This window comes from Dermochelys coriacea, chromosome 10, assembly GCF_009764565.3.
Source record: "Dermochelys coriacea isolate rDerCor1 chromosome 10, rDerCor1.pri.v4, whole genome shotgun sequence".
Classification (NCBI taxonomy): domain Eukaryota; kingdom Metazoa; phylum Chordata; order Testudines; family Dermochelyidae; genus Dermochelys; species Dermochelys coriacea.
In genome coordinates, this window is record NC_050077.1 from 66,603,347 (window position 1) to 66,629,767 (window position 26,421).

At 41.7% G+C, this 26,421-nt stretch overlaps 1 protein-coding gene and 1 pseudogene across 2 annotated transcripts; one reads left to right on the forward strand and one right to left on the reverse strand.

Moving 5' to 3' along the window:
- Positions 1–19,162, forward strand: SQOR (sulfide quinone oxidoreductase). Of its 2 annotated transcripts, none has more exons than XM_038420445.2 (10): positions 1–385; positions 8,248–8,498; positions 9,306–9,476; positions 10,078–10,131; positions 12,146–12,340; positions 13,541–13,750; positions 14,215–14,398; positions 15,462–15,529; positions 17,824–18,002; positions 18,936–19,162. In XM_038420445.2, the coding sequence occupies exons 2-10, from the start codon at positions 8,265–8,267 to the stop codon at positions 18,991–18,993; spliced, it is 1,353 nt and encodes a 450-aa protein (XP_038276373.1). In that variant the 5' UTR covers positions 1–385; positions 8,248–8,264; the 3' UTR covers positions 18,994–19,162. The 2 variants fall into 2 exon arrangements, with proteins under 2 accessions (XP_038276373.1, XP_043350577.1); XM_043494642.1 differs by lacking the exon at positions 1–385 and adding an exon at positions 7,898–7,992.
- Positions 5,042–26,347, reverse strand: LOC119863060 (annotated as a pseudogene).
- Between the last annotated feature and the right edge of the window lie 74 nt (positions 26,348–26,421).

Below are 26,421 nucleotides of genomic sequence, written 5' to 3' on the forward strand. Positions count from 1 at the left end.
CCGCGGACCCCGAAGCACTCGCCAAGCGCCAGGCGCGCAGGGTGTGCAGCCCCGCACCGGGAGAGCGGCTGGGGCTGGGGCTGGGGCTGGCGGCACCCCCCCCCCCGGGCTCGCTCCTGGCTTTCCCGCTCCTTTTCAATGGCCTGAGCCGGGAAGACGCCCTGGCTCGGGGCCTGAGCCTGTTGGACTCCGGTCCCCGCCACCCCTGGCAGGCAGCGCCGCGGCCCGGCGGGGCGATGCCGCCGGGAGAGCCGGCCCCGCCCCCGCCCAGCTGATCGCTCCCGTTGCGCAAGAATAAGAAGCGGTCGCTGGCCGCGGGGGAGGAGAAGCGGCCAGAAGCTCGGCGGCGCCGCGCAGGGCACCCGGGGCTCCTCCAGCGCCACAGGTAGGCGAGTCCCGGGGGCGGGGGTCAGTGCCGCGAGCTGTGTCCGGCGCTGGCCGCGCTCCAGGACACGGCCCTGAGCGAGAGCGCACAGTGGCGCGGGGCGCCCCCCGGGGCTGGCCGAGCTCTCGGGCTGACGGCCGGGGGGCGGGGGGGGTTCTGCGCTCGCCGCTGGGGGAGCCCCGCTCTGTCGGCCGAGCCCGCTGACGCTGCCCTGGAGACTCCCGTAGGCGGGGGAAGGGCTCAGCTCGCGGGCAGCTGGAAGTTGCCCGGGGAGCGACCTGCGGCTGCCTCCCCCCTGGGCGCTGGGCTCCTTCCCGCTCGGGCCCCTCGCCCAGCCCTGCAGCCTGACTTCCGGGGGGGAAAGCGGGCTGCGCTCTCCCCGGCGCCGCCCCAGCCTCCTCGGCCCGCCGTGCCTTGAGTGGCCGCACGCTCCGCGGCGCGCGGCCCGCCCCTCCCCGGGGGAGCCGGTCTGCTCTGCAAAGCAGCCAGGGGCCTGCCGCGGGAAGGCGTGCAGAGCCCTGTGTGCCCCTCGGGCAGCGCTTGACTCCCAGCCTGGGCCGTTAGAACTAGTTTTGAGTCCGAGGGAGCGTTGGCCAGGGCAGTCTCCTTCGGCCAGCCTCTGTAAAGTATCCTGGGAGGTGTCATTTCTTGTGAAATAATTGCTAGCCCTGGGCGGCAGGGACTAGGGTTGCCAGTTTTTGTAGGATCTATTCATGGAGGTTTCATCACATGACATAATACTAATTTAAAGATTAATCTTTAATTCCTGGAGGCTTGGCAACCCTAACAGAGAGCTTAGTGTGTTGGCTCATTGGGAGGGTATGGCAGTGAGATTATTGCACGTTTTGAATGTGTAATATTCATGTTCAGGCCCATAACTTAAAAAAAAAAAAGTCACGAGTTATCAGGACAGTCATCCGATGAAGTGCGCTATAGCTCACGAAAGCTTATGCTCAAATAAATTTGTTAGTCTCTAAGGTGCCACAAGTCCTCCTTTTCTTTTTTCAGGACAGGAAAAGTAGCTCTGTTCATCTTTAGCCTTCCCAGTGCTGGCTCTTTCAGACTACCGTCCATAAATGTTTATGATGACATGTATGTGACTAGGATTAAGTACTGCAGCTATAGAAAAACTCTCACCTAGAGGCAGATTTTAATATGCACAAGATTAATGAATATTGAAATTGGAGTGTGCCATGTACAATTCAGTAATCTGAGCTAAGAGGACAGAATGCTGATTCTACACTGTACAAACAGTGTTAATCAGTGGCAGGCTGTTAGGAGAGCACTGCTTTCTAGCAGGCTCTTTATTGTGCAGCAGATCTTTTCATTTTGAATCAAACTAGTGCTTGTTTTTTTGTTTTTTTAACTTATCTTTGGTTGCCCCACATAAAGTAGTAATTCTTCTGGTGTATAGTTATCCCTGAATTTCCCTGGATTTCACAGCTTGCTTCAGAAGTATTTGTTCTGTGATGGTGTTTAGTCACTCTTGTGACAGACAGTGCCCACACAGTCTGTTGATGGGAAATTTATCCACTCTATAAATATGGTGATTTTTTGCATCTTGTATTCTGTATGTTCTGTTTGTTGCTGGAAGATATTCCTCTGTCCTGAGATAAGACTCCTTTAGCAGGATTTCTCAACAACTGGTCTATGGCCGCGTGCAAGTCCCTGAGAATTCCTTGACCGTTTTAAGTTTCTCAACCTTTTTGATACCAGGGACCAGTTTGCTGCCTTCCTAAAGGACCTACCTCTATTTACATGATACGGAATTACTACCAAACATGTTTAGAGTTGTTAGCTCTTTGGTGGATTAGCTAGTGCATATGGGCTGGTGGTGGGGTACTAGATACAGTATTCAGAATACTTACTAAATGGCTACATATGTCTGCAAGGGGTAGCCATAATGTTTAGAATTAGCTGATAGTGATATGCGACTGTGAACATGTCCCTTGATTCACTGTTAAGATAGCATTTGTGCCCTCCACCCCACTTACCTTTCATGGGCCATGCTTTTGCCATGCAAATTGATGGAAGGCAAAACTGTTGGGGCCCGATCCTGTAAACCTCTGCTCCTGTAAATGACGTCAGTGGGAGTAGTTCTGAGACTACCATACCATAAGGGTTATTGGAGCACTGGTTTTGTAAACCAGGAGTGTGTTTTTGGTTTTTTGGCTTTTTTTTTTTTCTTTTAAAGAAGAGAGAGCTACACACCAGTGGAGTCTTGATCATTTTAATTGGAACAGTGTTGCCTAGTGGATGTAGCACTAGACTAGGATTCAGAAGAGCTGGGTTATATTCTAGACTCTGCTGCTGAGTGTCCTTGGGAAAGTCACTGCATCTCTGTGCCTCAGTTTCCCCATCAGTAAAATGGGGCTAATGATACTGACCTCCTTTGAAGCGCTTTGAGCTCTTCTGATGAAGGGCTAGGTATCTTTATTACTCACATGAGTAAGTTGTAGCTACACCAATAAGCGTTTGCAGGGTTGATTGTTTAGTCTGGTTCCTTTGAAAACCAATTGCTGCAGCACTAAGAGGCTACCTCTGTTTCTGTTGTGTTGATAGCAAACCTTGTTTAAGCCTATTCCTGCTGCCAATGTTAAGACATTTTGGGGTGGCCAGAAGTGAGGTCATTTAATTGGAGCAATTTTAGGGGAGCTTGGGATGTAACAGTTTGGGAGAGATGGGAGTTGGCATGTTGTAGCCTTGAGGAGGCCCATCCAGTAACAAGCCCCTTTTCCTCCATGGTACTTAGAACAAAGGGTGACTTTTCTAATGACAAATAGAGTCCAGTTCTCACAGTCATTATCTTATTTTCCTAATAACTAAAATCCTGAATATAGATAAATTGCTCCTGTCTGCTCCTCTCAAGACCTGAAAAAGCATTGCTGTTTAACTATTCATATTGTCTTAGCTCACCTGTGGGGCTTTAAAACTAACTCTTTTTTTTTTAATGGAAGTTCAGCATATCCACTGAGTTCTGCTGTCTTCTGGTGGTCAGTGCATTCCAAAAGCCTGTAGCTATTTAAGCAATGCAGACACGAAGGTCTTGTTTCCATCAATCACACAAACTAGCTGCTTTAGACTCGTCCCTCTTGGTTAATTTTGTATCGTAAAATGGGGAAACAAATTTTATTATGGTACATCAGCAGCATAATTAAGCTTTAGGAAACGTTTACTGTTTTGAGACTTCTAAAAGTCTGTAGAAAAACATTCCCAGGAGCACATTCCAATGCTGTTTAAACATTTTTGTGAGTGCAACTATAGTAGAGTTTAGCAGAACTGAAGTTTACAATTCAGATTGTGACCCAGATTTTGTAATGCTTTAAAATGTGCGTATTTGAGTAGGTGATGAAGAACATGTCAGCAAAATGACAAACCACAGAAAAGGAGGGAAAGACATTCTAAACCCTTACTAAAAACATTGTTAAAATAGAACTTCACTTTTCTTAGAATGACAGCTACTTTAAAACTGGAAGTATAAAGCAATGAGTAGTTTCTTTTAGTAAAAAGAAAAGGAGTACTTGTGGCACCTTAGAGACTAACAAATTTATTGAGCTGTAGCTCACGAAAGCTTATGCTCTAATAAATTTGTTAGTCTCTAAGGTGCCACAAGTACTCTTCTTTTTGTGAATACAGACTAACACGGCTGCTACTCTGAAACCTTTCTTTTAGTAGGCAGTTTTGCTCTATAAGGTGCAGCAGTAGAATAGATTTATCTAAAATTGAGTTTGAAATACTGCGTTCTTGAAGGTGCAGTTAAATGCTCATGGGGTACATAAAACGTAGCTGTCTTGATGTGATGGTCAAAGCTATTTTAAAGTTGAATATTTTGTTTACAGTAGCTTATTTCAAATTTTTTTTTAAAACACACAGGCTAAATGACATTTGCTGAAGTGTAAATTTCCAGCTCAGTAGGTTTTAAGTAGTCTGACTATTGTTGCTTTAGTTTCATCTGTCTCTTGTGTTGTGCAGTTCCTCTGTTTCATTGTTAGCCCCTAGTTTCTGCCAATGTTCTAATACTAGGGTTGATATGTTATTAGCCAGAGTCTTTCTGCAATACCTTGGGGAATTTCTCCCATATTAATTTATTCATGAACTCAAATCTTTTTAGACTCTTGATCACAAAAAGCAGCAATGGATTTGCACTTGGTAATACACAGTACATACCTATGAAATCCTCTTCTATTTATGGTCTCTATAACAATATGAAAATGTTAATATTACATTTTTTAATCTAGTAGGACATGTGTGACTAAAAGGGAAACACTTTTTTTTTTTTTTTTTTTTTTTTTTTTTAGAGCTACAAAAGATTTTGGGGAGGGGGCAGGGGAGAGATTTGCTTCTCCTTCTAAACTCCATTTAGCCAAATAGAGGATAACACTATCATTTACATAGCACCTTATATAAATTGGTCTTTTTCCCTGATGGAAATGTATATATTGTATATTACCACTTAACAAATATAGCCAGCAAACCCACAGCTACTATTTGTGTACAAAGATCCTAAAAATCATAGTCTAAATATGCTCAGTTCATGATGTTCCAGAAACAGGATTCCCAGTTTGTCCTGATAGAATACATTTATATAACTAGTTTTCCCTGTAATCCTCCTTCGTGACTTGGAGAGAACAGGAACTGCCACTACCAGGTGGGGGGTCTTTTTTTTTTTTTTTTTTTTTAAGGCTTAAAACAACTTGTCCCCCTTGCTTGGGTCATTAGTCCACCTTTTAAAATTGCTACTTATGCCAGAGCCACAGGAAATAGTCCTGTAAAATGAAAGTAGGGTTTATTATTCCACTGAATCTCTCATTCTGAGGCCTGAATCTTCTGCAAATCAGACTCCTAAAATATACCACCCAGTAGTAACTATGTAGTCCCTGAAATCTCCCAAACCAAGATCTACAGTACTTAAACTGGAAATCTGAGTTACGGTTTTGTTATCCAGGGAAAAACCTCCATTTTCCTTCAAAAAAGTAGGATATTTTCAGGGGCAAATAGATCAGTGATTCTCTGTTTCAAAACTATTAGCATGCAGTGTTATCTCTTGCAGACTTTGACTGGATCAGTATTGCCAATTCCAAGCATTTAAGTCATGAAATATTAACCCAACATTTATTTTATTTATATATATATTTCTATTTGTTTTCCGGGTTTTGAGCCTTTGGGGTTTGTATTTTCAAGCTTTTCTTTGCATCTCTGAGGGGCTAGAAACAGGGCCAGCTCCAGCATTTTTGCCATCCCAAGCGGCCAAAAAAACCCCCTGCCACCAAACACAGACACGGAGTGACGGTGCGGCCGCCGAATTGCTGCTAGCAACCAAAGAAGAGTCATGTCCCCACTGCCGAATTGCCGCCAAACACAAAACGGAGCGGCCACCAAATTCCCGCCCGCACCAAGGGCGGATTGCCAACCGAGAGCCCGACCTCCTACCGCCCCTTTATATTTGCCTCCCCAGGCACCTGCTTGGTTCGCTGGAGCCAGCCCTGGCTAGAAACATACTCCTCCATCGCTCTTTTTTTTTTTTTTTTTTTTAAATTGCTGAGATGACTTCACAAGCTTTTGCTGAGGTCATAGCACATGCAACCAAGTACTCATGCTGACCACATTTGTTGAAATGGCTTCCAGAGAAACTTGAAAACAGAACCTGCTTTCATCGATCTAACAGCAGCGTATGACATGGTATGGCACGCTGGCCTGCTCGTGAAGGTATCATGGGTCCTGCTACTTTGGGTCACAGGCATCGTTGAACTGTTCCTCATGATACGCAATTCAGAGCCCATAAGGGGGAGAAGACGAGTGCCTGAAGATGACAGAGCAATGGGTTACCCCAGGGCTCTGTGCTTTCTCCAACCCTATTTAACCTTTTACATCAATGACCTGCCAACAACGGAGTCACAAAAGTTTTACTCAGACATCTGTTGTGGTACCCAGGCCCGGGCGTTTCACAAGTTTGATGCCATCTTAAACTGGGACATGACAAAGTTAGCTGACTAAGGTAAGACTTGTCACCTCCAGCCAAGTGTCATAAAAACAGTCTCCAGTTTGTTCCATCTTCATCATGCCAGCACAACCTGAGAACTGAATGTTTATCTGAATGGTCAGAAGATGAAGCATGAAGTAGAACTGGTTTATCTAGGTGTGACCTTGGGCCACACACTGAGTTATGCCCACCTGAAGAAGACCGCTGCTAAAGTTAAGACGCGCAATAATCTTCATAGCAAACTGGCAGGTTCATAAGGGGGTGCTCGTGCTCTAACTTTGAGGACAGCAGTTCTTGCCACCTCATATTTGGTGGCAGAGTATTGCGCACCTGTTTGGAGTCTGTCATCACACAGCAAACTGGCAGATACAGTTACATGTCACCATGCGTATCATCTCTGGCACCCTGCATCTGACTCTGCTCCCATGGCTTCCAGTTCTGAGAAATATTGCTCCTCCTCATATCAGCTGAGAGGTTGCCACTGGCAAGTTACTAGAGAAGTACGCGCTAACTCAAGCCTGCCACTGCACAATGACCTTTTTAAACCACCAGTTGCACGTTTGCCATCACATCACCCATTATGGTCTCATTCACCACACCAGGATATTGGGGCAGAAACACTCTGGCGAGAGGAATGGATATCTGTTCTAATCCCCAACCAGTCCCTCGTTGCCGACCCTACAATTTGCCTGCCTGGTTTTGACCTGCCCCGTTGTCAGTGGTCCCTGTTGAAGGTCTCTGCAGCCAGCCAGTATCACTGGGGCCTTTGTGACAGTCCTTTGTGCAGCTGTGGCACAAAACAGACCATGACACACATTGTTGATGAATGCCTGCTGACTAGGCTCAGCAGTGGCCTAGAAGAACTGCATCATGCCACTGAAGATGCCATCAGTTGGCTAGACAACTATGCACATGCTAAGTAAATAAGGAGCTGGGGATATATTTATAAATAAATATTGAGACTTGTGATTAAAATTGTAAGAGTTGGGAACGCTGCTGTCGCCAACTTTTACGGCTTAGTAGGAAACATTTTGCTAGTCTAATATGCAGACCAAAAAAAAGTCAATTGTGGTTATAGATTAAAGTATTTAAAAGGCAAAAGGGGTTTCTCCTCATCTGTGTTTAGTAGGTGCAAAATATCAAAGGGTGTTGCACTTATCATAGAAATTCTCATAGTTGGCTTTTTTCTCTGTTAAAGTCATCAATGTTGATATTGGGTTAACTGCAATAAGATCAGATAAATCTTGGTAATGCTTTATAACTTGCTATGTCTTTAGACTGGAACACTGTCTTTTATGATTCTGATTCACATTTTGTTTTAGACATTTCAGGGGTGGATGGGCACAGGTTTGAACTCTGTATCTGGTAACATTCATCTCAATAACTTGTTGACCTAGATACTAAAAAGTGATTGTAGCAGGGAGGGAACTGAATCTTTTTAAAATAAATAATAGGTTTAGGGTCTTAAAACGGGTAAGGGCCATGCTGTCATTATACTGAATTCCCTCTGCTTTCTTTGTCGCCAAGACCCAAGCTGAGAGTCTTTCATTTCTCCTGCAAGAGTTGCTATCAACACACACGTCCCAAAAGCGGAATGGCTTGTGAAGCCTGAGCAGAGTCTCCGCACGTAAGGGGGGGAAAAATGCTTGTATGTTTTTATTTATTTTGGTTATTAACATATACATTCTGTGAGCATCTATCCCATGCTCTGGGTGGTGCTTCTAATATTTAAAACAACACAGTCAATTACGGTGAACTCTAGAATCCACTACCAACCAACCACAATTCATTCCCACAGAACATGCATTTCCTAGCTTGTGGTGGGTGTGTGGTGTGTGGGTTTTTTTTTTTCCCCTCACCAATGCTTTTCCTTATCTTGTAGATTCATGCTGACTGAAGATGCCAAACATGGGAGTGGTGTCCACCTGCTTCTGCGTCCGTTCTTTCATACACCTGCTTAGGCCAGGAGTGCAGAAAATGGGCTATTGCCAACTGCACACTACATTCAGGTGTGGTGCTAAGAATCACTACGAAGTGCTGGTGCTCGGCGGGGGCAGTGGTGGAATCACCATGAGCGCTCGGATGAAGCGGAAAGTGGGAGCTGAAAACGTGGCTATTGTTGAACCACATGAGGTAAAAATCTTTTTAAATGTAGAGAATGAGGTACTAGCTTTCCTTAGTTGAGGAGCTGGTTTGTGTGTGTTCTTGCTCCTTCCCTCTGTTATGCAATGTAGAATTAAAATCCACTCAGGTCTCCCAGCAGGAGAATACCATATAATGGGCCATAAAAAAACTGCCTTTGTAAATGTCGCCTCACACGCCATAGCTAAAGTACATATCTGTCTATACAGCTTCTTTCATTAGGAACAAAGTGTGACACACCCTCCAGGTGAAGTTCAGATGATCAAAAAGCAACATATTATTGCTTCAGAGAGGAAGCCAGAAGCCTTGCACCAAGGGTGACCAGATAGCAAGTGTGAAAAATTGGGTCTGGGTAGGAGGCCTTGGGGGGGGTAATAGGTATCCTATATAATACAATTGTCCTGATAATATTGGGACCTCTGGTCACCCTACTTGCACCCTTAGGGCTAGGTTGAGCAACCAATTGAGTAGTTGCCCACCAATCAATCTTGCCCTTATGTTTATGAACTTCATGATCTGATTAGAAGAGTTTATCTTCTGTGAAGTGAAATATCTTCTTGGGTTCCAGAGCTACATGCCTAATGCACTGCATCACAGCCAGCCCTTCTCTGCTCCGGACTCCCTCTGAAGACAGTTAATCCCCCTATAGCAATAGGGGGATTATCAGAGGCACTTTGTCCTACTTTCTCTTTTCCTGGGTCTCAGAGCTACCTCTGCAGTCCTGTTAAATGGAGGCCGATTCATGGAGATGTGAGTTGTTGTTTTTTTTTTGTTGTTGTTTTTTTTGTTTTTTTCCAGAAACATTACTATCAACCCATGTGGACACTAGTTGGTGCTGGTGCAAAACAGCTGGCAACCTCTGGACGTCCAACAGCCAGCGTGATTCCTTCAGGTGTAAAATGGATCAAATCTACAGTCACAGAGTTGGATCCAGACAAGAACTGCATCCGTTTAGCGGATGACAAAAAGGTAACTGTGATAATGATGGATATCCATGAGGCTTAAGATAGTGTCAGACTTACTTCTGATTTCCCACTCCAGAGGGCTCCCATAAATACAAAATTTCCCATCCTATATGGATGCCATGAAAATGTCATTGTACACTATCCAACAAGTCCTGAAAATGTATTGAAAATACTTGTTACACTTATAATATAATAACAACTGCTTCTGTGTGGTGTGTGTGTTTTTTTTTTTTTAAATAAACAAAAATGATGACCAAACCCTCCAGATCAATAGATGCTTTTCTCTCCAGATGACAAGTACCAGCATATTTTCAGAACTTGTTTTAATGAATTGGATACTCCAAAATATGGAATAATTACCTTGCAGAACAATAGAGTAAATGTTTTGAATGTTCAGTGTATTAATTTATTTCATAGTGATACATTTTTAAGCATTCTACGCTTTAACATTTACCTCATATGGTTTAAAATGCATGGCTTAGTTTGCTTTCTGTAACTTGTATTATCTCAGTGTTCGTTATTTTGTTTGGTTTTTTGTTTAAACAAACCTTTTGAGGAAAAGGTCATTATGTCTAAAATGACATCTATTTTTTTTTATACTATAGATATCTTACAAATATTTGATAATTGCCCTTGGGCTTCAGCTGCATTACGAAAAGGTATTCACTTTAAACCAAATACATTTTTACTGGTGTTAATTGCAAGAAATTGCACTTTATATTTTTGTGATCCTCTAAATTTTAGTGGTTTTTCAATACAGTATATAAAGTGTCTAATAGTTCTCGCAGTAATAGCATCTTGGATGAATATTCATGTCTCGTCTTGTTCTGGCTATATAGGCTGTAAATGCCACTGAATAGTAGGGGCTCCAATTTGGGGCCATTCTCAAACCATTCAGCATAAATGACCTCTCTCAAATTACATAGCAAAGCTATCCTCTTATTTATCCATTATGCCTTTCTATAGAGATACAATTCTGATTACACACAGAAATAACTCTTGATTGGCTGGTTGAATAAATTGTAGAATCCTAAAAATGTAGGACTGCAAGGGATCTCAAGAGGTCCAATGTCTTAATATAGAAAAGAGGCTTGATTTGCAGCCTAGCTTCCATCAGCAGCACCCAGCCTTCAGGCCCCTACTAGAGGGGGTTTGCACGTAATGCAGCTGCCTGCAACCCTGCTTAGCCCAGGCCAGATGTGGAAGATTGGCAAGGCCTCCCAAGTGAGACATTGATTCATGGGGGCAGTTTTTGCTGATTTGGGGGAGGCACCATAGAGCCTATTCGGGAACTTAAATCCCACAGTGGAGCATTGGGGAAGGTGATGGTATTAGGGTGCATTAGATTCCATTGGTGCTGGTGCCACTTTTTCTTAAAATTTTATTACATTTTATCAGACAAGTTGAGCCTAAAGCCTTGAGTCCCCTAGATATTGGTGTGGGAGGCATATGTGGGATCTGCATCAACTGTTGTCCTAAGTCTGGGTGAGCATGTGGTGTAGCTTTTGATAAATGGGAAAATGATGATGATCTATGGAGCTCTGGTAGTTCTAGAAGCAGAATGGAAACAATTACTTGAACCATTACTTTTGAGTGGGAAGCAGCTTGTTGCTTATCTAAAGTCAACTACCTCCTACGTAGATTAGTTCTATTGAAACCAAACTGCACAATATTTAGTGATTGTCAATGTTTGCTGTTCTATAGCACAACCTGATAAAGACAAGTATAATGAATATCCAGGGAAAGCACAGTGTGGCAAAACAATCACTTGTTTATAGCTAGATCTCAAACTATTTGGGTTTAAAAATAGTAAAATTAAATCCCACAAGACAGGTATAGGTAGGCCCCTATCTTGCAAGGGATTTGTGTGTGGGCATAATTTAACTCGCTGCAAGTGGTCCCAGGGAGTTGATTGCTAATCAGAGTGAACAGGCCTGTTGTCTTGGCATAGGTCTCAGTGCTGCAAACAGTGATGCACATGTGTAGCTTTACTCGGGAGAGTTGTCCCACAGAAATGCCCCAGTCCCTTCTCTTGAAACAGAGAATAATTCCCTTCCTTGTAAGCATGTCATGAGGATAAATAAATTGATTGAGATGCTGATATGGCAATGATGAGACACTTCAGGATACAAATAGTTTCCTTAAAAAATGCCCAAGATTTCTTTAGTTCTGCTACAGATAACAATCAGATGACAAAAACTGAAATATTTTAAAAATATCAGATTTACTTCTCATTATTTAAGCTGTTTGTTTACTTTCTTCAAGTTCACTCTGAACAATGAAAACAGATCAATCCTTTTCACTTCCAGGCTCTGACTGTGCATGAGCCCAGTGATGCAGTATTTTCTATAACACACACACTCTGCTGGCAATGGTTATGGTTACAACCTGTTATACTTTTTTTTTTTTTTTTTAAAAAAAAAATCATAGCCCAGTATTAATGGTGCCTTCTGCTTTGTACAGCTTATTTTCTCAAACACAAAGTTTTGGGGATTCACCCCCTGACAGGGCCCATTTTTAAAAACTAAGCACTCTGTGGGTGCAGTGGAAAATAGATCTACCTCCAGCTCAAACTTTGGTTTCCCAAATGATTTATGTTATAGATTACAAAATATCTGAAAACAACTGAAGATTTTTACATGTTTTAATAAGTCTTATTTTGTTTCATTGTAGATTAAAGGTTTGCCTGAGGGTTTTAATTATCCTAAAATTGGTTCCAATTATTCAGTCCACACAGTAGAGAAAACATGGAAGGCTTTGCAAGACTTCAAGGAAGGAAATGCCATCTTCACTTTTCCAAACACGCCAGTGAAATGTGGAGGAGCTCCTCAGAAAATCATGTACTTGTCAGAGGCCTACTTAAGAAAGGTAGATATTTCATCACATCCCCTACTGATGCCTGTGTTACCACTGCTAGAGACCAGACTTATTTTATGGGGATCATGTTGTAATTATGACAAAAATAAGCCCTAACGTGGAAAAAAGGTTAATAAGGTAACTGGTTTGCAGACTAACTTTTCTGAGCTTCTATCAATATGAAGCAGACCATTAGGGCTCAGTGCAGCTGAGGAGCAAAGGATGCTCTAAGCTACCATTGCAGCTCTACAATGCTGTGGCCAGCAGAGAGCCAATTCAGTCCCCAACATAACTTACAGCAGTGTCAGGATTGCACTAGCTAGTATGGGCTCCAGTTTTGTGCCTTCTAGATGCCTGGAATAGATGGAGTGCAGCAGCACTGTCACCATGCCCCCTTCCACTCAACCAGGTTGGCTGAGAGGGAAGGGTGGTATAGAGTTGGCCAGCTTTATATTACCTGGTGACTTTCCCATGCTGTGGGAACACCCAGCTGGCTAGTAAAGCTTTGTGGTACCAAGGGGCTATCGCAGGACCAGGATCCTGCCTGTAATGTTTAAAATCTTTGTTCTATATAAAACACTTTTCATGCTACGGGATTCCAAAAGCAGTATGCATGCTACACACAAACCCCACTGACAGGAGCCACTTAAATGCACTAGCTATTAAAAATACACACCACAGCTTAGGAAGTGAAGCGAAGAATATGGTTGACCCAACTAAAAGTACAAGGGGAATCTTATGTAGACAGAATGCAAAACCTAGATAGGTGTTTGGCTAAGACCTTAAGGCAAACAGTGTCAGGGGACTTTGAATAGGCAAGTATTTAAACACTCAGTTTTGCATGTCATCCAAAATGCTGTGGTCCCTTATTCTGTGCTAGGTCTCTTACTTGTTTAGTACTCATTTATTGGGTAATAGCTGTTGTTTGACTGACTGCTACTCCACTTCACATGGCACCAATGTTTGTTTTCCTGGGAGGTCTCACCCAAAGAAGCGCTGACCTTGCCTAGTTTCTGATAAGATAGCTGAGAGGATCAAACCTTGAGATGGTGTGTCTCCAATAAACATTTTAACTGTTGGAATGTTAATATATAAAAATTCAAAACAGCTGCTAGTTGCACAGTATATGCTCTCATTTACAATAGTGTGGTGTTTCTATCCAGTTTTACTGCTTTTGTAGTCTGTTCACTGTTTAAATTTCTTTCTACCTAGACAGGAAAACGATCCAAAGCCAACATAATCTTCAATACTTCACTTGGATCAATTTTTACTGTTCAGAAGTATGCTAATAGATTGCTGGACATAATTAAGGCTAGAAATATTATTGTTAACTACAAACACAATCTCATTGAGGTTCGAGCAGACAAACAAGAAGCTGTATTTGAGAATTTGGACACACCTGGAGTGACTGAGGTTTATCAGGTCAGTAAGGTAGAAGCTTTCAGGTCTTTAGTTTTGTCTTCTGTTTTTGCCATCACTATTTACTGTACACTGAAATACTAAATACTGAGATTTCCCCTCCACCTCCCAGTATGTAGGAAAACTAAGTAACTTCAAACATGGAAACAAAAACTGGGGCTATTCCAGCTAAAATGGTAACGTTTCCCTCAAAATCCTCTGAGCAGGATCCACACTCTCAGCAGATGTAGCTGAGTGGTCAAAAGAAGCTCTGCTCTGACTAAAATTGTTTGAATAGCACAGCTGGAGTGGATCAGTAGCTAGCAATATTAAAGCAAGTAGCAAGCACACACTCAAATACTAAAATTGAACCTTACATGTGTCTGTAACAAGGCAGAAGAGCGTTTCTCCCCCTCATCCCAATGCAGATTTGACCTGCTATAATAAGGGTATCAATTTCAACGCTGTTTGTTTCTTTCTCTGCCCAGTATGAAATGCTTCATGTCACACCACCTATGGGACCGCCTGATGTACTCATGAACAGTCCTGTTTCAGATGCAGCTGGCTGGTTAGACATAGATAATGAAAGTCTGCAACACAAAAAATACCACAATGTGTTCGGTATTGGAGACTGCACGAACCTTCCAACATCAAAAACAGCTGCAGCAATAGGTATGGTTCAGTGTCTTGGTTTTTTTAATGGTTATGTTTTTGTTTACATAATTACACTTGCGTGGTCCAGCTGGACCATCTTTCAGAAAACAGACTTAAGCCTTGTGGTAATAGAGAAACTTCGGACAAAGTACAATTGGCTTGTAGCGATTAAAGTTTTTGCTTGTTTGCAAAGTAACAATGCTGTTTCCCAAAACTTACAACATGGACTACAGATAACAGGTTTCAACTGTTCTTAACATGCAATTTCAGCACTCTCATACCCAACACCTCTGATCTGAGTTTATTTGTCTCTAGGACAGAGATAGTTTGACAAGCTATGAAAAATGAACATAACACTAATTCACTTATTCTGTCCTTTAGTTATGCAAGTCTTCACTGGATCTCAAAGTACATGCATATGCTAGCTGAGTGCTAAGACTGTCCTAGTCAACTGATCTCATATTCTGTACTTGCAGTCACTGAATTTGAACTATACAAAATGGACATTAGGTATATGCCTATCATGGTTAAAATTTGAATGTTAAATACTCTGGCTGTAGAAAATGGAAATACAATAATTAAATAGATTAAGGCTTCCAAAATCTTAGTTATTGGTATAAGAAAAACCATGCACCTAAAATGAGTGGTGTATTGAACTAACCCAGCACAAGCAATGTTGCCATAGCTTGTCAGCTCTCTAACATTATATTAAAAAATAAATAAAATTGTATAATCAGCCTGGAACTTTCATATGAAACTCCAAAAATGTTTTGGAATTAGAAAACTCCCCCTACCTTTCCCCAAAACAGGAAGTTCAGACTTCACTAACATGCACCAATATCTTATCTGTTGTAGAAATAATTAGGAAAAAAATGATTAAAGGTTAAGAAGTCCAACTAGACTATAGTGGAGAATATACAACCTAAAAAAAAAAAAGCTGAATTATTCCCATTCTACTAAACAGAACTGTAAAATTGTTTCCACATACTGTATTATTGTTAGTGTAAATACTATTTATAGCAGGAAAATGCTTCAACTGTAGTGTAGCCAAAGTTGTGTAACTTTTTTATCTCTTGCATAGCTGCCCAGTCTGCAGTGCTTGATAAAACAATTTCTTCGGTAATGAAGAGCCAATTGCCAACTAAAAAGGTATTTTAATGTTTCTAAGAAGTTGCCTTATTAGAATTATCCAACTTCTTGAATAAAGAAGTGAGTTGAGTATTGCTTATATTTTAAGTGTTTGTATTCTTAAAATACAGCAGTTTAATTGTTCATGTGCAGCTAGTTTAGTTCTATCCCCCTGTCAGCAGTAGCAGGTGCTGAAGAACAGACTGGGTACTACTCTCTTCTCCACTCCAGAATTTTTAAGTTGACTTTCTAAAGGAGAAAGATACTTTTTCCCCCCCCCCCCCCTTCAGTACAACTTCAAAACTTTGTTACCCAAAATCAATATTATGTTAAGCCCTTCTGGGAAAAGGATACTTAAGATTATGGAGAATCCAAGAAACTGAAAATAATTGAGGGGACTTAGTTTTAGTATCAAATAACTAGTATTTATAAGTATCATACTTTTGATATGGGTTTTTTTTTTTAAAGGCTAACAAGCTGCATAATACTGGGGGGGCAGGAGGGAGAGAGACCTGTTTTAAAGGGGGGAAAAAAAATGACAATGTGTGTTAAGCTTAAAATCTCCCCCCCACCCCCATGCACAAAGCCTTGTCTAGCCCCAATGATTGCTTTACTGACTCACTAAGTAGGGAGAATGGGGAAAATGTCTGAATTGACCAATAATTCTATTATACATAGTCTTAAACTGCTAATCACTGTAGTATCTGATTGCCTACAAGCACTGCATTAAGCTACAGACTTATAGTTTATAGACTACACCACTATCGTATGTTTTGCTCTACTATCCACTCCCTGTGGGAGAAGCATGAGCAATGGAATGCCTTGTTCTAATTTTTTTTAATTAAACATACAAGTTGCTATATGTTGATGATAGTAGGCAAAGTTAAAGATATGCCCATTGCAATGGAGGGTTTGTCAGTCTTCTTTAGTGTAGCTGCTTCAAAGATGCCTACTGTAGGCTGATGTTAAGCTGCTTCTCTTTGCCTTCCCCCCCCCCAATTAAGTCTCGTCCTGTTCTAATAGTCCATTTATTCTGCTTATTACAGTAGTGCCTAAGGGCAAACCAAAGAAGGGGGTCCATGGTGCTGGGTACTGTACAAACACAGAAAAGACTGTCTCTGCCCCCAAAGAGTTTAGTCATGTTTCTCAAATACAGCCACGAGGGGCTTTTCTTGTGGCCACAGCCTCCTGGGGTGTGACTTACAGGGGCAGCAAAGCAGCAGCCTCTTCCTCTCCCTGTTGCTCCTGGATGCACCACTTTGGTGTTGGTTGCTGGGGCTGCCAGCAGGAGTTGGGCTCTGCCCCACCTCTGGGTACAGCTGGGGCACAATGCAGGCAGCTGATTTTCCCCACCTTCCTAGATGGTGGGGCTCAGGCTTTGGGCTTTAGCCCCAGGCATCAGGTCTTCAGATGTGGAGCTTGGGGCTCTGCCCACTAGCCACAGGGCTTCAGGCTCCATCCCTCCCCCAATCCAGGTCTTACTCAGCCCTGGCAAGTCTGGGGACAAATTAAGTCTGCTGTGAAAAGTGACAAACCTACCTACTAGGTAGGAATAAATACATTGCTACAATTTGGATGTTTACATGTGCATAAATTTTATGTTTTTCCTAAAGCTAATTAGGAGTTTTAGGAAAACCATGTGAAAGCAGCCACCAGCAAGAGTTGGTGGCCAGATTGAGGCCAGCAAATTAGGGTTCTCGAGGAAGCCTAAATAGAGATTGAAATGAAGGCACGAGCCAACCTAAGACCTGAAATTTAATATCCCTTCCAAGATTTGATAGCATTTATCATATCTCTCTGGATACTCTTGTTATCCATATAAATGTCCCATCTTTTTGAATCATACTAAAATCTTGGTTTCGGTGAGTCCAACAGTCTAATTACCTATTGGACTGGAAAAGTATATCCTTTGAGTTTGCCACAATTACATTTTATGTCCTCCTGTTGTGTGAGGAAGAACAGAAGCTCCTGTCTAGTGATCACTGGCTCAGGTTTTGTTGTGGGGGAGGGAAAAGTAGTTCTGAGGATATTTGTCATTGACTATATATACTGGTTTTTTTGGACAGCCCCAAAAGGATTGAATGGTTCCTGCTCTAGATCAGGGTTGAGGCCTGTTGCTACAGCATTATAGAGAAACTTGCATTGCTGCATCTGTTATGATTTTAAAAACTTCAGACTGTAGTGCACTTATGCTGCAACTTTTCACAAGCTCAACTTTCATTTTGAAGTGTTTTTAGATGAACTCTATTCAGGTAGAGCTTGCTTGTAGCACTTTGTACAAAATGTACATGATGATAAGAGATGTTTCCTTGTAGTACGATGGATACACTTCCTGTCCCATTGTAACAAGCTACAATAGTGTGATTCTAGCAGAATTTGACTACAATGCTCAGCCTCTGGAAACATTTCCTATTGACCAGAGTAAGGAGAGACTACTCATGTACTACATGAAAGCTGATCTAATGCCTTTTCTTTACTGGAATGGATTACTAAAGTAAGTACTCCAACAAATACAAACTAATTTTGGCTCCTGAGGTGATCCCCATTCAAACATACACATAATACCCATGCAACAGGTTGTACTGTGGTTTAAAATGAGCAGATTATGTTCATCAGAATGCTTTCATTTCATGTCACTACCATCTAACACAGGGGTGGCTAACCTGTGGCTCTGGAGCCATATGCAGCCTCTTGTATGGGCACAGACTCCAGGGCTGGAGCTACAGGCCCCAAATTTCCAATGTCTGGGGAGTGCTCACTGCTCCACCCCTGGCTCTGCCCCAGGCCCTGCCCCCACCCCACCCTTTCTTCTGAGCCTGCAGTGCCCTTTCTGCTCCTTCTCCTCCTCCCCCATCCCCTGCCACAAAACAGCTGATTAGGAGGTGCAGGGATGGAAGGGGAGGTACTGATCAGTGGGTGGGAGGTGCTGGGACTGTGGGGGGGGGCAGGGGCGAGTTGATGTATTACTGTGGCTCTTCAGCAATCTACATTGGTAAATTCTGGCTCCTTAGGCTCAAATTGGCCACCCCTGATCTAACATATCTAAACTACTTTGGCTGACGCATCCAGCAATACTAAATATTCCCACTTTAATAGCTCAGTAAAAGACCAAGACTGCTTCCGATCATCCGAGGCATTTTAGGCAACCACAAGAATTTGTTTTCCCCAAATTAGTGCTAGTGATAAAACACTAATACTAAAATCATGCTCTTAGAACTCTCCTTACTTTCCTGCTCATCTATTTGCAATCTACTCGTAAACCCATGAAACTATATCCAGAAAGACCCCTGTTCCCTGAAAGCAAACTTGAAGCATTGTATTTGTTACAGGTGTGGTGGTAGCTAGGAGCAATAGTAAAGTTTACTCAGTTGCAATGAAAGGCTGTCTAACGCTTTTTTTTTCTCCCCCCCCCCCCCCCACCCCTTAGGGGCTACTGGGGAGGTCCTGCTCCTATAAGAAAGCTGCTGCATCTTGGTTTGAAATAATGATCCAGTCTACTTTGCTTACTGGCCAGAAGTCTAAGAAAAGGAACAATGTTTAAAACACAAACCTGTCCTCTCAAATAGGAGCACAACCTTCTATGGATATTGTACTTGATGTATCAAAGGCCAGGTTTCTCTTCTGGTGAGAATTAAACCTTTAATTCAAAGTTAATGTAAGATGTCCTGTTAAATGTCATTGTGGCTAACGGTGGAACAGCAGGGTGGAAATGACAGTAATTATCTACTGCTGATTGGTACCACACCAGAGTATTGTAACACAAATGAGTCTAAACCCAACTCAATAACAGATTGTCTTTAATAAGATCCCACTCTATGTACCTTTACTTAAGCCTACAACATCTTTGTTACTTTGTACACTTAGCATGGAAACAATGGGAGCTACATAACTGCAATAGACTTCCAATATTAAATGTAAGACACCTGCATATGCAGAATAGATAAGTGTTCTAAATGGTGTTCCGGTTCAAAACACTGGATCTCTAATTATCTAGCATAGAATAAATTACCTATTTTCAGCTAAGTGGCTTAATAGAGTTGTCATTCACCCATCAGCATGATCTAGCTTCTTACAAAGTTAGAGGAAGCTCTGGTTTCAGCACTAATCACAGAACAGGCCTCTGCCTCTGTCTAAACTCCAGTCAGGATGAACAAATCTAGAGCCACACTTAAACGAACAAAGGGGAAGTTCAGCTATGTTTGCAATACTGATGGATGAGACTTCCTTTATTCACTAGTTTTTCATGGCTTGTGTAATACTAAAATGGTTGCCCTCCCTTAATTTTAAGTACTTTTTAACTAAGGCATGCTATTGCTTCTATAGGTCAAGCTTGCTGCACAAAGCAGGGGCTTCTTGCATTCCTCCATTTCCTCCTTTCTCCCCCCCTGCCCTCCATAGGTTTTGAAGCAGGAAGGAATGAATCCTCCTCTCCCTCTCACCGATCTGCCCCATAGCTGTCTGGGGGGGGGTGGGGAAGAACCATGTAAGAGCAATTATTTCTCTTCAGGGTGTCAAACTCCACAGGAAAGACAGCAGTGAGGGGTATTCTGCTGGAAGGTGATTGTGTGCTGATAGACTGAAGTGGTCAATGGCAATTGCAGAGCCAAGTCAAGCTGTAAGTCTGCTGAAGCCATGGATGAGAGGAAGTTCAGATGTCACATCAATAGGGTTCTGGCCCATACTGTGAAATATTGGACTTAATCTGAGGTGGCAGTTGATGGAAGCTACCCTAGATAGACAACTGCTAAATTGAGGGTGTGGTGTCAAACTCAGGCCCCACCCCCCAAAAAAAGTGCTTTAAATGCACACAATGTTAACATTCCTTAAGTTCTTTAACAAGGGAAGAATAGGGAATAGATTGGAGAACAGATGACTATTAAACTGTGTTAAGGAGGGATCTGTAGACAACTATGGTAGGCAGTAGTAGGAACCAACATCCAAAGCAAACAAGAATAGGGCAAAAAGAGGCCCAGGTGGAGGTAAGATGATCAAAAAGGACAAGAATCTTGTAGTTCAGGCAGCCCATGAAGGGGAGAATGGTGGAGAGAATTGTCAACTGTTTCAGATAAAACAGAGGGAAAGTTAAGAGGCCAAAAATACTTCATGTAGTCCAAATGAGATGACTGCTGCATAAAGGATTAAGCAATGGTGATAGCAAGACAGTTGTATATCCATGATAACAGCCCCAAGTGGCACATCTTGGTAAAACATTACATAGAAGGGAAGGAGAGCTAAGACCAGAATGACAGCAGTTGCAACCCTAGGAGACTAAGGATAGAGTTCTAGCTATAATGCTTACACCGGAATGAGCCTCTCAATGTTCCTCTGAGGTAAGGAACAAAGATTAGGTGACTTGCCCAGCATCAATCTGTCATGGAGAAGAGACTTGAATTTGGATCTTCCAGTGCCCACATTAGCATCCTCACCAGTAGAATGTCCTTGATTTCCAGTTATCAGCTTGTGCTAATCAGAAGTTTGAGATGACTGACAGCCAAGAGCTGCAGCTTCTAGACTTAGATGTGATCAATAGTCATGAAATGGATGAAATCAGAAGAGAACTGAGGGATGCTAACCTTCTCCTCCACTTGTTCGAAACACTGACTGTAGTAACAGTCAGCAAGGTAGGAGAAGTAAGCTCTGAAAGCAAAGAAATGCAAAAGCAGCAACTTACAGATTAAGAATAAAGACAAATAGCCTCTGTACTTAAGCAGGAAGAGGTCATTAGTGTTTCTTGATCAGGGTAGATCCCCTAACATGGGAGATTCAGATACATACTGCCTAGACTTTCCCCTTGAAATAGAACTTGAACCCAAATTCTGATCTCATTTACACCAGTATTTGGCAAATCAGATTATACCTGACTTAGACTGGTGCAACAGGTGAAAATGAAGTTCTAAATATCAGGGGGAAAGCAAAGGCAAAACAAGGGACACTATTTGTGGGGAAAATCCACTCTTCTTGTGCAGTGCAGAAGATTAACTTCTGTCACATTAATGTTTTGCTCTTACCCTCAATGGAAGAATGTGGTGCTATACTGTTTCATAGACATGTAGAAATAGAAGGGACCTCAAGAAGTCAAGTCCAAGCCTCTGTGCAGTGTCAGGACCAAATAAACCTATAGCATCCATGAGTTGTCAAACCTATATTTTTAAAACAAACCCCTTCCAATCAGAATTCCACAGCCTCCTGTGGAAACTCATTCCAGAGCTTAACTAACCTTATTGATAAAGTTTTTTTTTTAACCTAGGTCTTCCTTGCTGTAGATTAAGCCCATTACTACTTGTCATACCAAAAAGGACATGGAAAACAACTGATCAGTGCTCTAATTGCATGCTTTAAGTCCCCTCTTCTCCCCCATGCCCCAGTCATCTTCTCTCAAGAAACATGCCCTGGTGTGTGGTGGGTTTTTATATATTTAAAAAAAACTTGAGTCAGAGCACAGAAAAAAGTGTTTATTTGGTCACTTCTGCTCATGCTAGAATTTGATAGATGTCATACTAATTACTAGGTGCATTTTAGGATCCAGCTAGCCTTTGCTCTTATAATACATTCCCTTGTAAGCAGAGGGGCGTGCTGTATTATAAGAAGCAAAGGATATGTTTTACAAACTCACCTTATTTTCTCCATTACTGCTTTTCACAACAGTCCCATGCTTCTAATTCAAGATAGCAGATGTTTAAGTTTTTTTGGGGGGGGAAAATAACTTACCCTAATCCCAGATTGAGTTCCATTTTACCACAGACCATTTTTTTTTAATCGATGAGAATTTCTTCAAGTTTACATGCCTCTATCACATCAGTGCTGACCAATAGACTCAAGTGTACTGTCATTTTTAGATAAGTGTTAGGCTTTTTCCTTCAGCAGTGACTGGGAAGTGTTAATAGTAGAAAGCATACAGCTGTAACTTAGAGTATGGACTTAGACAATGGCACTGCCATAGTACTTCCAACTGGCAAGTATGCTACCATATTCAAGAAGTCAAAATAAGTAAAATGCGTAATTTTAAAATACAGGCCCATTCAAGGACACAGCTGCTTTTCTCTATATCTGAGATAGGGAAGCTTGTCTCAAACTTTAAGAATGAACTAAGCTACAGAGACTTCATGGAGGGGAAATGCTTTAATCAAGACCCATTTAACTCCATGAGTTTCAAGTTAAAGCTGAACAAAGTCCAATTTTAAAAAGTCAAAAGGAAATCTTAACAAAAGCTGAAGTTTAGCTGCCAAAGTCTGGTATACATAAGTTAACATTAACAAGCTTTTTTAGATCATAGGAATCCATCAGCTGCTTGTCTCTGTAAAAATAAGGAAATTTCAGTGTTTGACAATATATATTTAAATACACTTGAGGCTTATTTACAATAGTCTATACAACAGCTTTGTTTTCCTATCTGACTACACTAGTAGGCCCCCTTCGACTGAGTACAACTACCAATCGCTGAGTTTCTGAAAGTAGTATGTAAAGTCACTCATTCATTTTAGAAACATTAAGCCAGTTTGCCATTGCTTAACTATAGTGTTTTGTTTTTTACCTGCATAATCAGCAGTTTTTCAATCTTGTTCTGGATCTGTTCATAAACTTCATTAAACAGCTCCTCCTTTGATTTTGTTCTAGCCAATTGAACTTAAATATTTAAGTGTGTTTAAAATTGAGACATTTCTGAATAAAGAAACCTAATAGCCTAGAATTACAATCTTAATTTTTTTTTATTTAAATGGAGGATAGGAACTAGACCAATCTCGAAGAAGTTTAACTGCCTTACATACATCACAAGTAGCACTGGTTCAAATCTACTCACTGAAATAAGTTATTTAGATTGTACCCTCTCTCCTAGAGCAGACAGACTTCCGTATACACTAGTTGTGAGCTTCCACCATCCAAGATACTTACCCACATCAGCTTTGAGCTCCTCCATTATTTTCTTGTTTAACATACATGGGCCAGACATGGCCATTAAACAAGCCACGAGGATCTGGTACAGTGTAGTTCCTTGAACTAGAGATTATAAAGACAGTACTGTACATAAGTATGTTACAAGTAGGAAGACTAGATACAGTGTACTCAATCTCTTTAGCCGCCACCAAATCAAAACTAGTTATCTTGACATTAATTCTCTGAATTGTCAAAGTTGATATTATGTATAAGCTGCCAAGAGATTGAAGACAAAACAGAATAATGAAGTGTGGTGACACTTATGTGAAGTTCCAGGAGTGACAGATTAAGATTCTCAGAACTCTACAACTGACCTTACTTATATGATGCTAGTTCATATCAAGAATTGCTGTAGCTTTTTGACATTGTGCATTAAATTATGGCATAAAGCAGAAGAGAAGCTTTCATGTTTTGAACTTTGAAAGTGGCCAGTCCCTAGCGGATGTAGGCCAAGCAGCTGTTTTCACCAGGGGAACATAACCTGCTTTCAGGAAAAGGTAAGCTCCAGCAGCGCAAAGAGTGCTTTGCCTTCTTACAGAAGGAGTTTGCACCAGTACTGCTATACCTGTAGCTGAAATTTGGGCAAATCCCTCATATAAACAAGGCCCAAAACCTTAGTTTCTGGTAAAGCAACAGAGGGAAAAGATAGCTGTCTACTATTAATTTTAAACAGAGTACTGGGCAATTTTACAATTAAAGAAAACTATTCTCATTGAGGCAATTCTTAAATCCCAAAGACACAATAATGAAGACCATGGTAGAGATTGTCTGGAAAGCCATATTCCAAACAATTCAGACCTCACTGGTTCTTTTGCCTCTCTCGTCCTTTGAGCTTTCAGCCCATTTTAGTGAAATATTGGCTTTTGGTACCAGCTAGCATATTTCTAGAACTTTGCAGGAACTTCTCAGATACCAAGGAGTATGCAACTACATGCCTAACCCAGTAAATAGACTCTCTCAAGTGTCCTCTCTACTACTGCCTGAACAAATAGAGCTTTATAAATAAAATGTAGTAATTACCAGATTACCTTATTGATTTACTTTATTTAAGGAAAAAAATCAACGCTTACCTCCTCCTCCTCTTGCATTCTTCATATGGCATGGAAAGAAAGTACCAATGGTTGAATATCTCACTCAATAGTCTGAAAAAGAAATCCTCTAGTTTTTGCACATTTTACAGCTGCTCTATTTAATCTGCATAAGAACTAAAGTGCAACATTAGTAAGAGCATTAGTGGGAATTTTTACACCTTCCTAAGATTTCTGATTGATTGTCAGCAGGGTACCCAGTTACATGGGCTGTCTGACGATGGTATGACAATTCCAATCATTTTAAGTAGAGCTGAGTGAAGTTTTTCCAGACAGGTGGTTTATTAATAAAATCTGCAGTTTCAGTCAACCTGAAACTATTTGCAAGTTTAACAATAATATGCCAAAGAGTTTTGGCCAAAATTCTCCCTTCCTCCCAGGATTTAGATGCTATTCACAAAATGGTGAGAGCAAGACTGGGTGATTCCATAGGCACGGACTCTGTAGGTGCTCTGGGGCTGGAGCACCCATAGGGAAAAATTGGCGGGTCTCTGCCCCTGCTCCACCTCCTCCCCTGAGCACACCACATCCTGCTTCTCCCCCTCCCACCCAGCACTTGCTGCCACAAAACAGCCGTTTTGCACGGCAAGCACTGTTAAGGAGGGGGAATGCAATGCGCTCAGGGAAGAGGCAGGGCCAGGGAGTGGATTTGGGGAGGGGTCCAATAGGGGCAGGGAGGGGGCAGAGACTTTGGGGAAGGGGTTGGAATGGGGGCAGGGCAGGGGTGGAGTTGGGGGGGCACAAGCACACCAGCACCGGGGAAAGTTGGCGCCTATGGGTGGTTCAGTAGTAAGGGCATTAGCCTAGGACTTGAGACTCAAGTGGCACATCATTTAGCTTCTCTGTGCCTCAATTCCATCTATAAAATAGGACTACTACTTCCCTAGCTCATGGGCATCAAAACGAGAAATAGAAGGTGAAATGCTTTTGAGATCTATTGATGAAATACACTGTATAAGAGCTAGGTATGTTCTATATCTTTAGCTTAGTGGTTACTATTGAGGTATGTCCTTCATAATGACAATTATTCATTGAGGTAGAGAAAGTGAGAATTACCCTATAGTTTGGTGGCTGTGGCACTCAAAGGATGTAGGAGACCAATATTCAAGACTCTGCTCCAATGACCAATTACAGAAAGTGGAACAGTTTCAACAGGAGAGACTGAGAAACCTACCACCAGCATATCCTATAGCCTGAGGGTCAGGAACTCTTCTGCAATGGGGGAGATCAATGTTCAAATCCCTTCTCCACATCAGGTAGAAAAGGGAATTGAACATGGCCTCCCATATCCCAGGTGAGTTCCCTAATCACTTGACTAAAGTTTATGAGGGGAAACCTCCTCCTCCTCCTGCCCCATTTCATTAATCTGGCCCTTTAAAAATGCCTGAAACAATATGTTCTGGAACAAATAGGATGTTTTGTATGACCCAATATGGATTTTTTTTAATTTGCCAACTATTTTTTAATATTTAGATTTGTTTCAAACCAATTTTGTATTTTTCAGAATTACAGCAAACAGAAAAATCAGTTATTTGCCCACCTCTAGTTTTAAGTATCAGTTTGACTTCCTGCAACTTTACCTGATAGAAAACAAAATACGTATCACCCCAGAATTACAATATCTGATAACGAGTAAGTCTTTAGTTACCTGTAAGTGTAAAGAAGAAATCCTTCTACAATAAGAATATGGATTGTTTCATCTCTCTCTCTTGTGAATACTGTAGTATTTTGGCATCCAAGGTGTTGTTGATGCCATGTGACCATTCAAACTTAATTGGGTTTTCATCCAAGCATTGATGGTACTCATCATAGCTTTCATATCCAAGGCACTAAGAACTAGGACAAAAGCCCAGAAAAGTAATTAAGTGCTATGACTATCAGAAAAGTCACCTG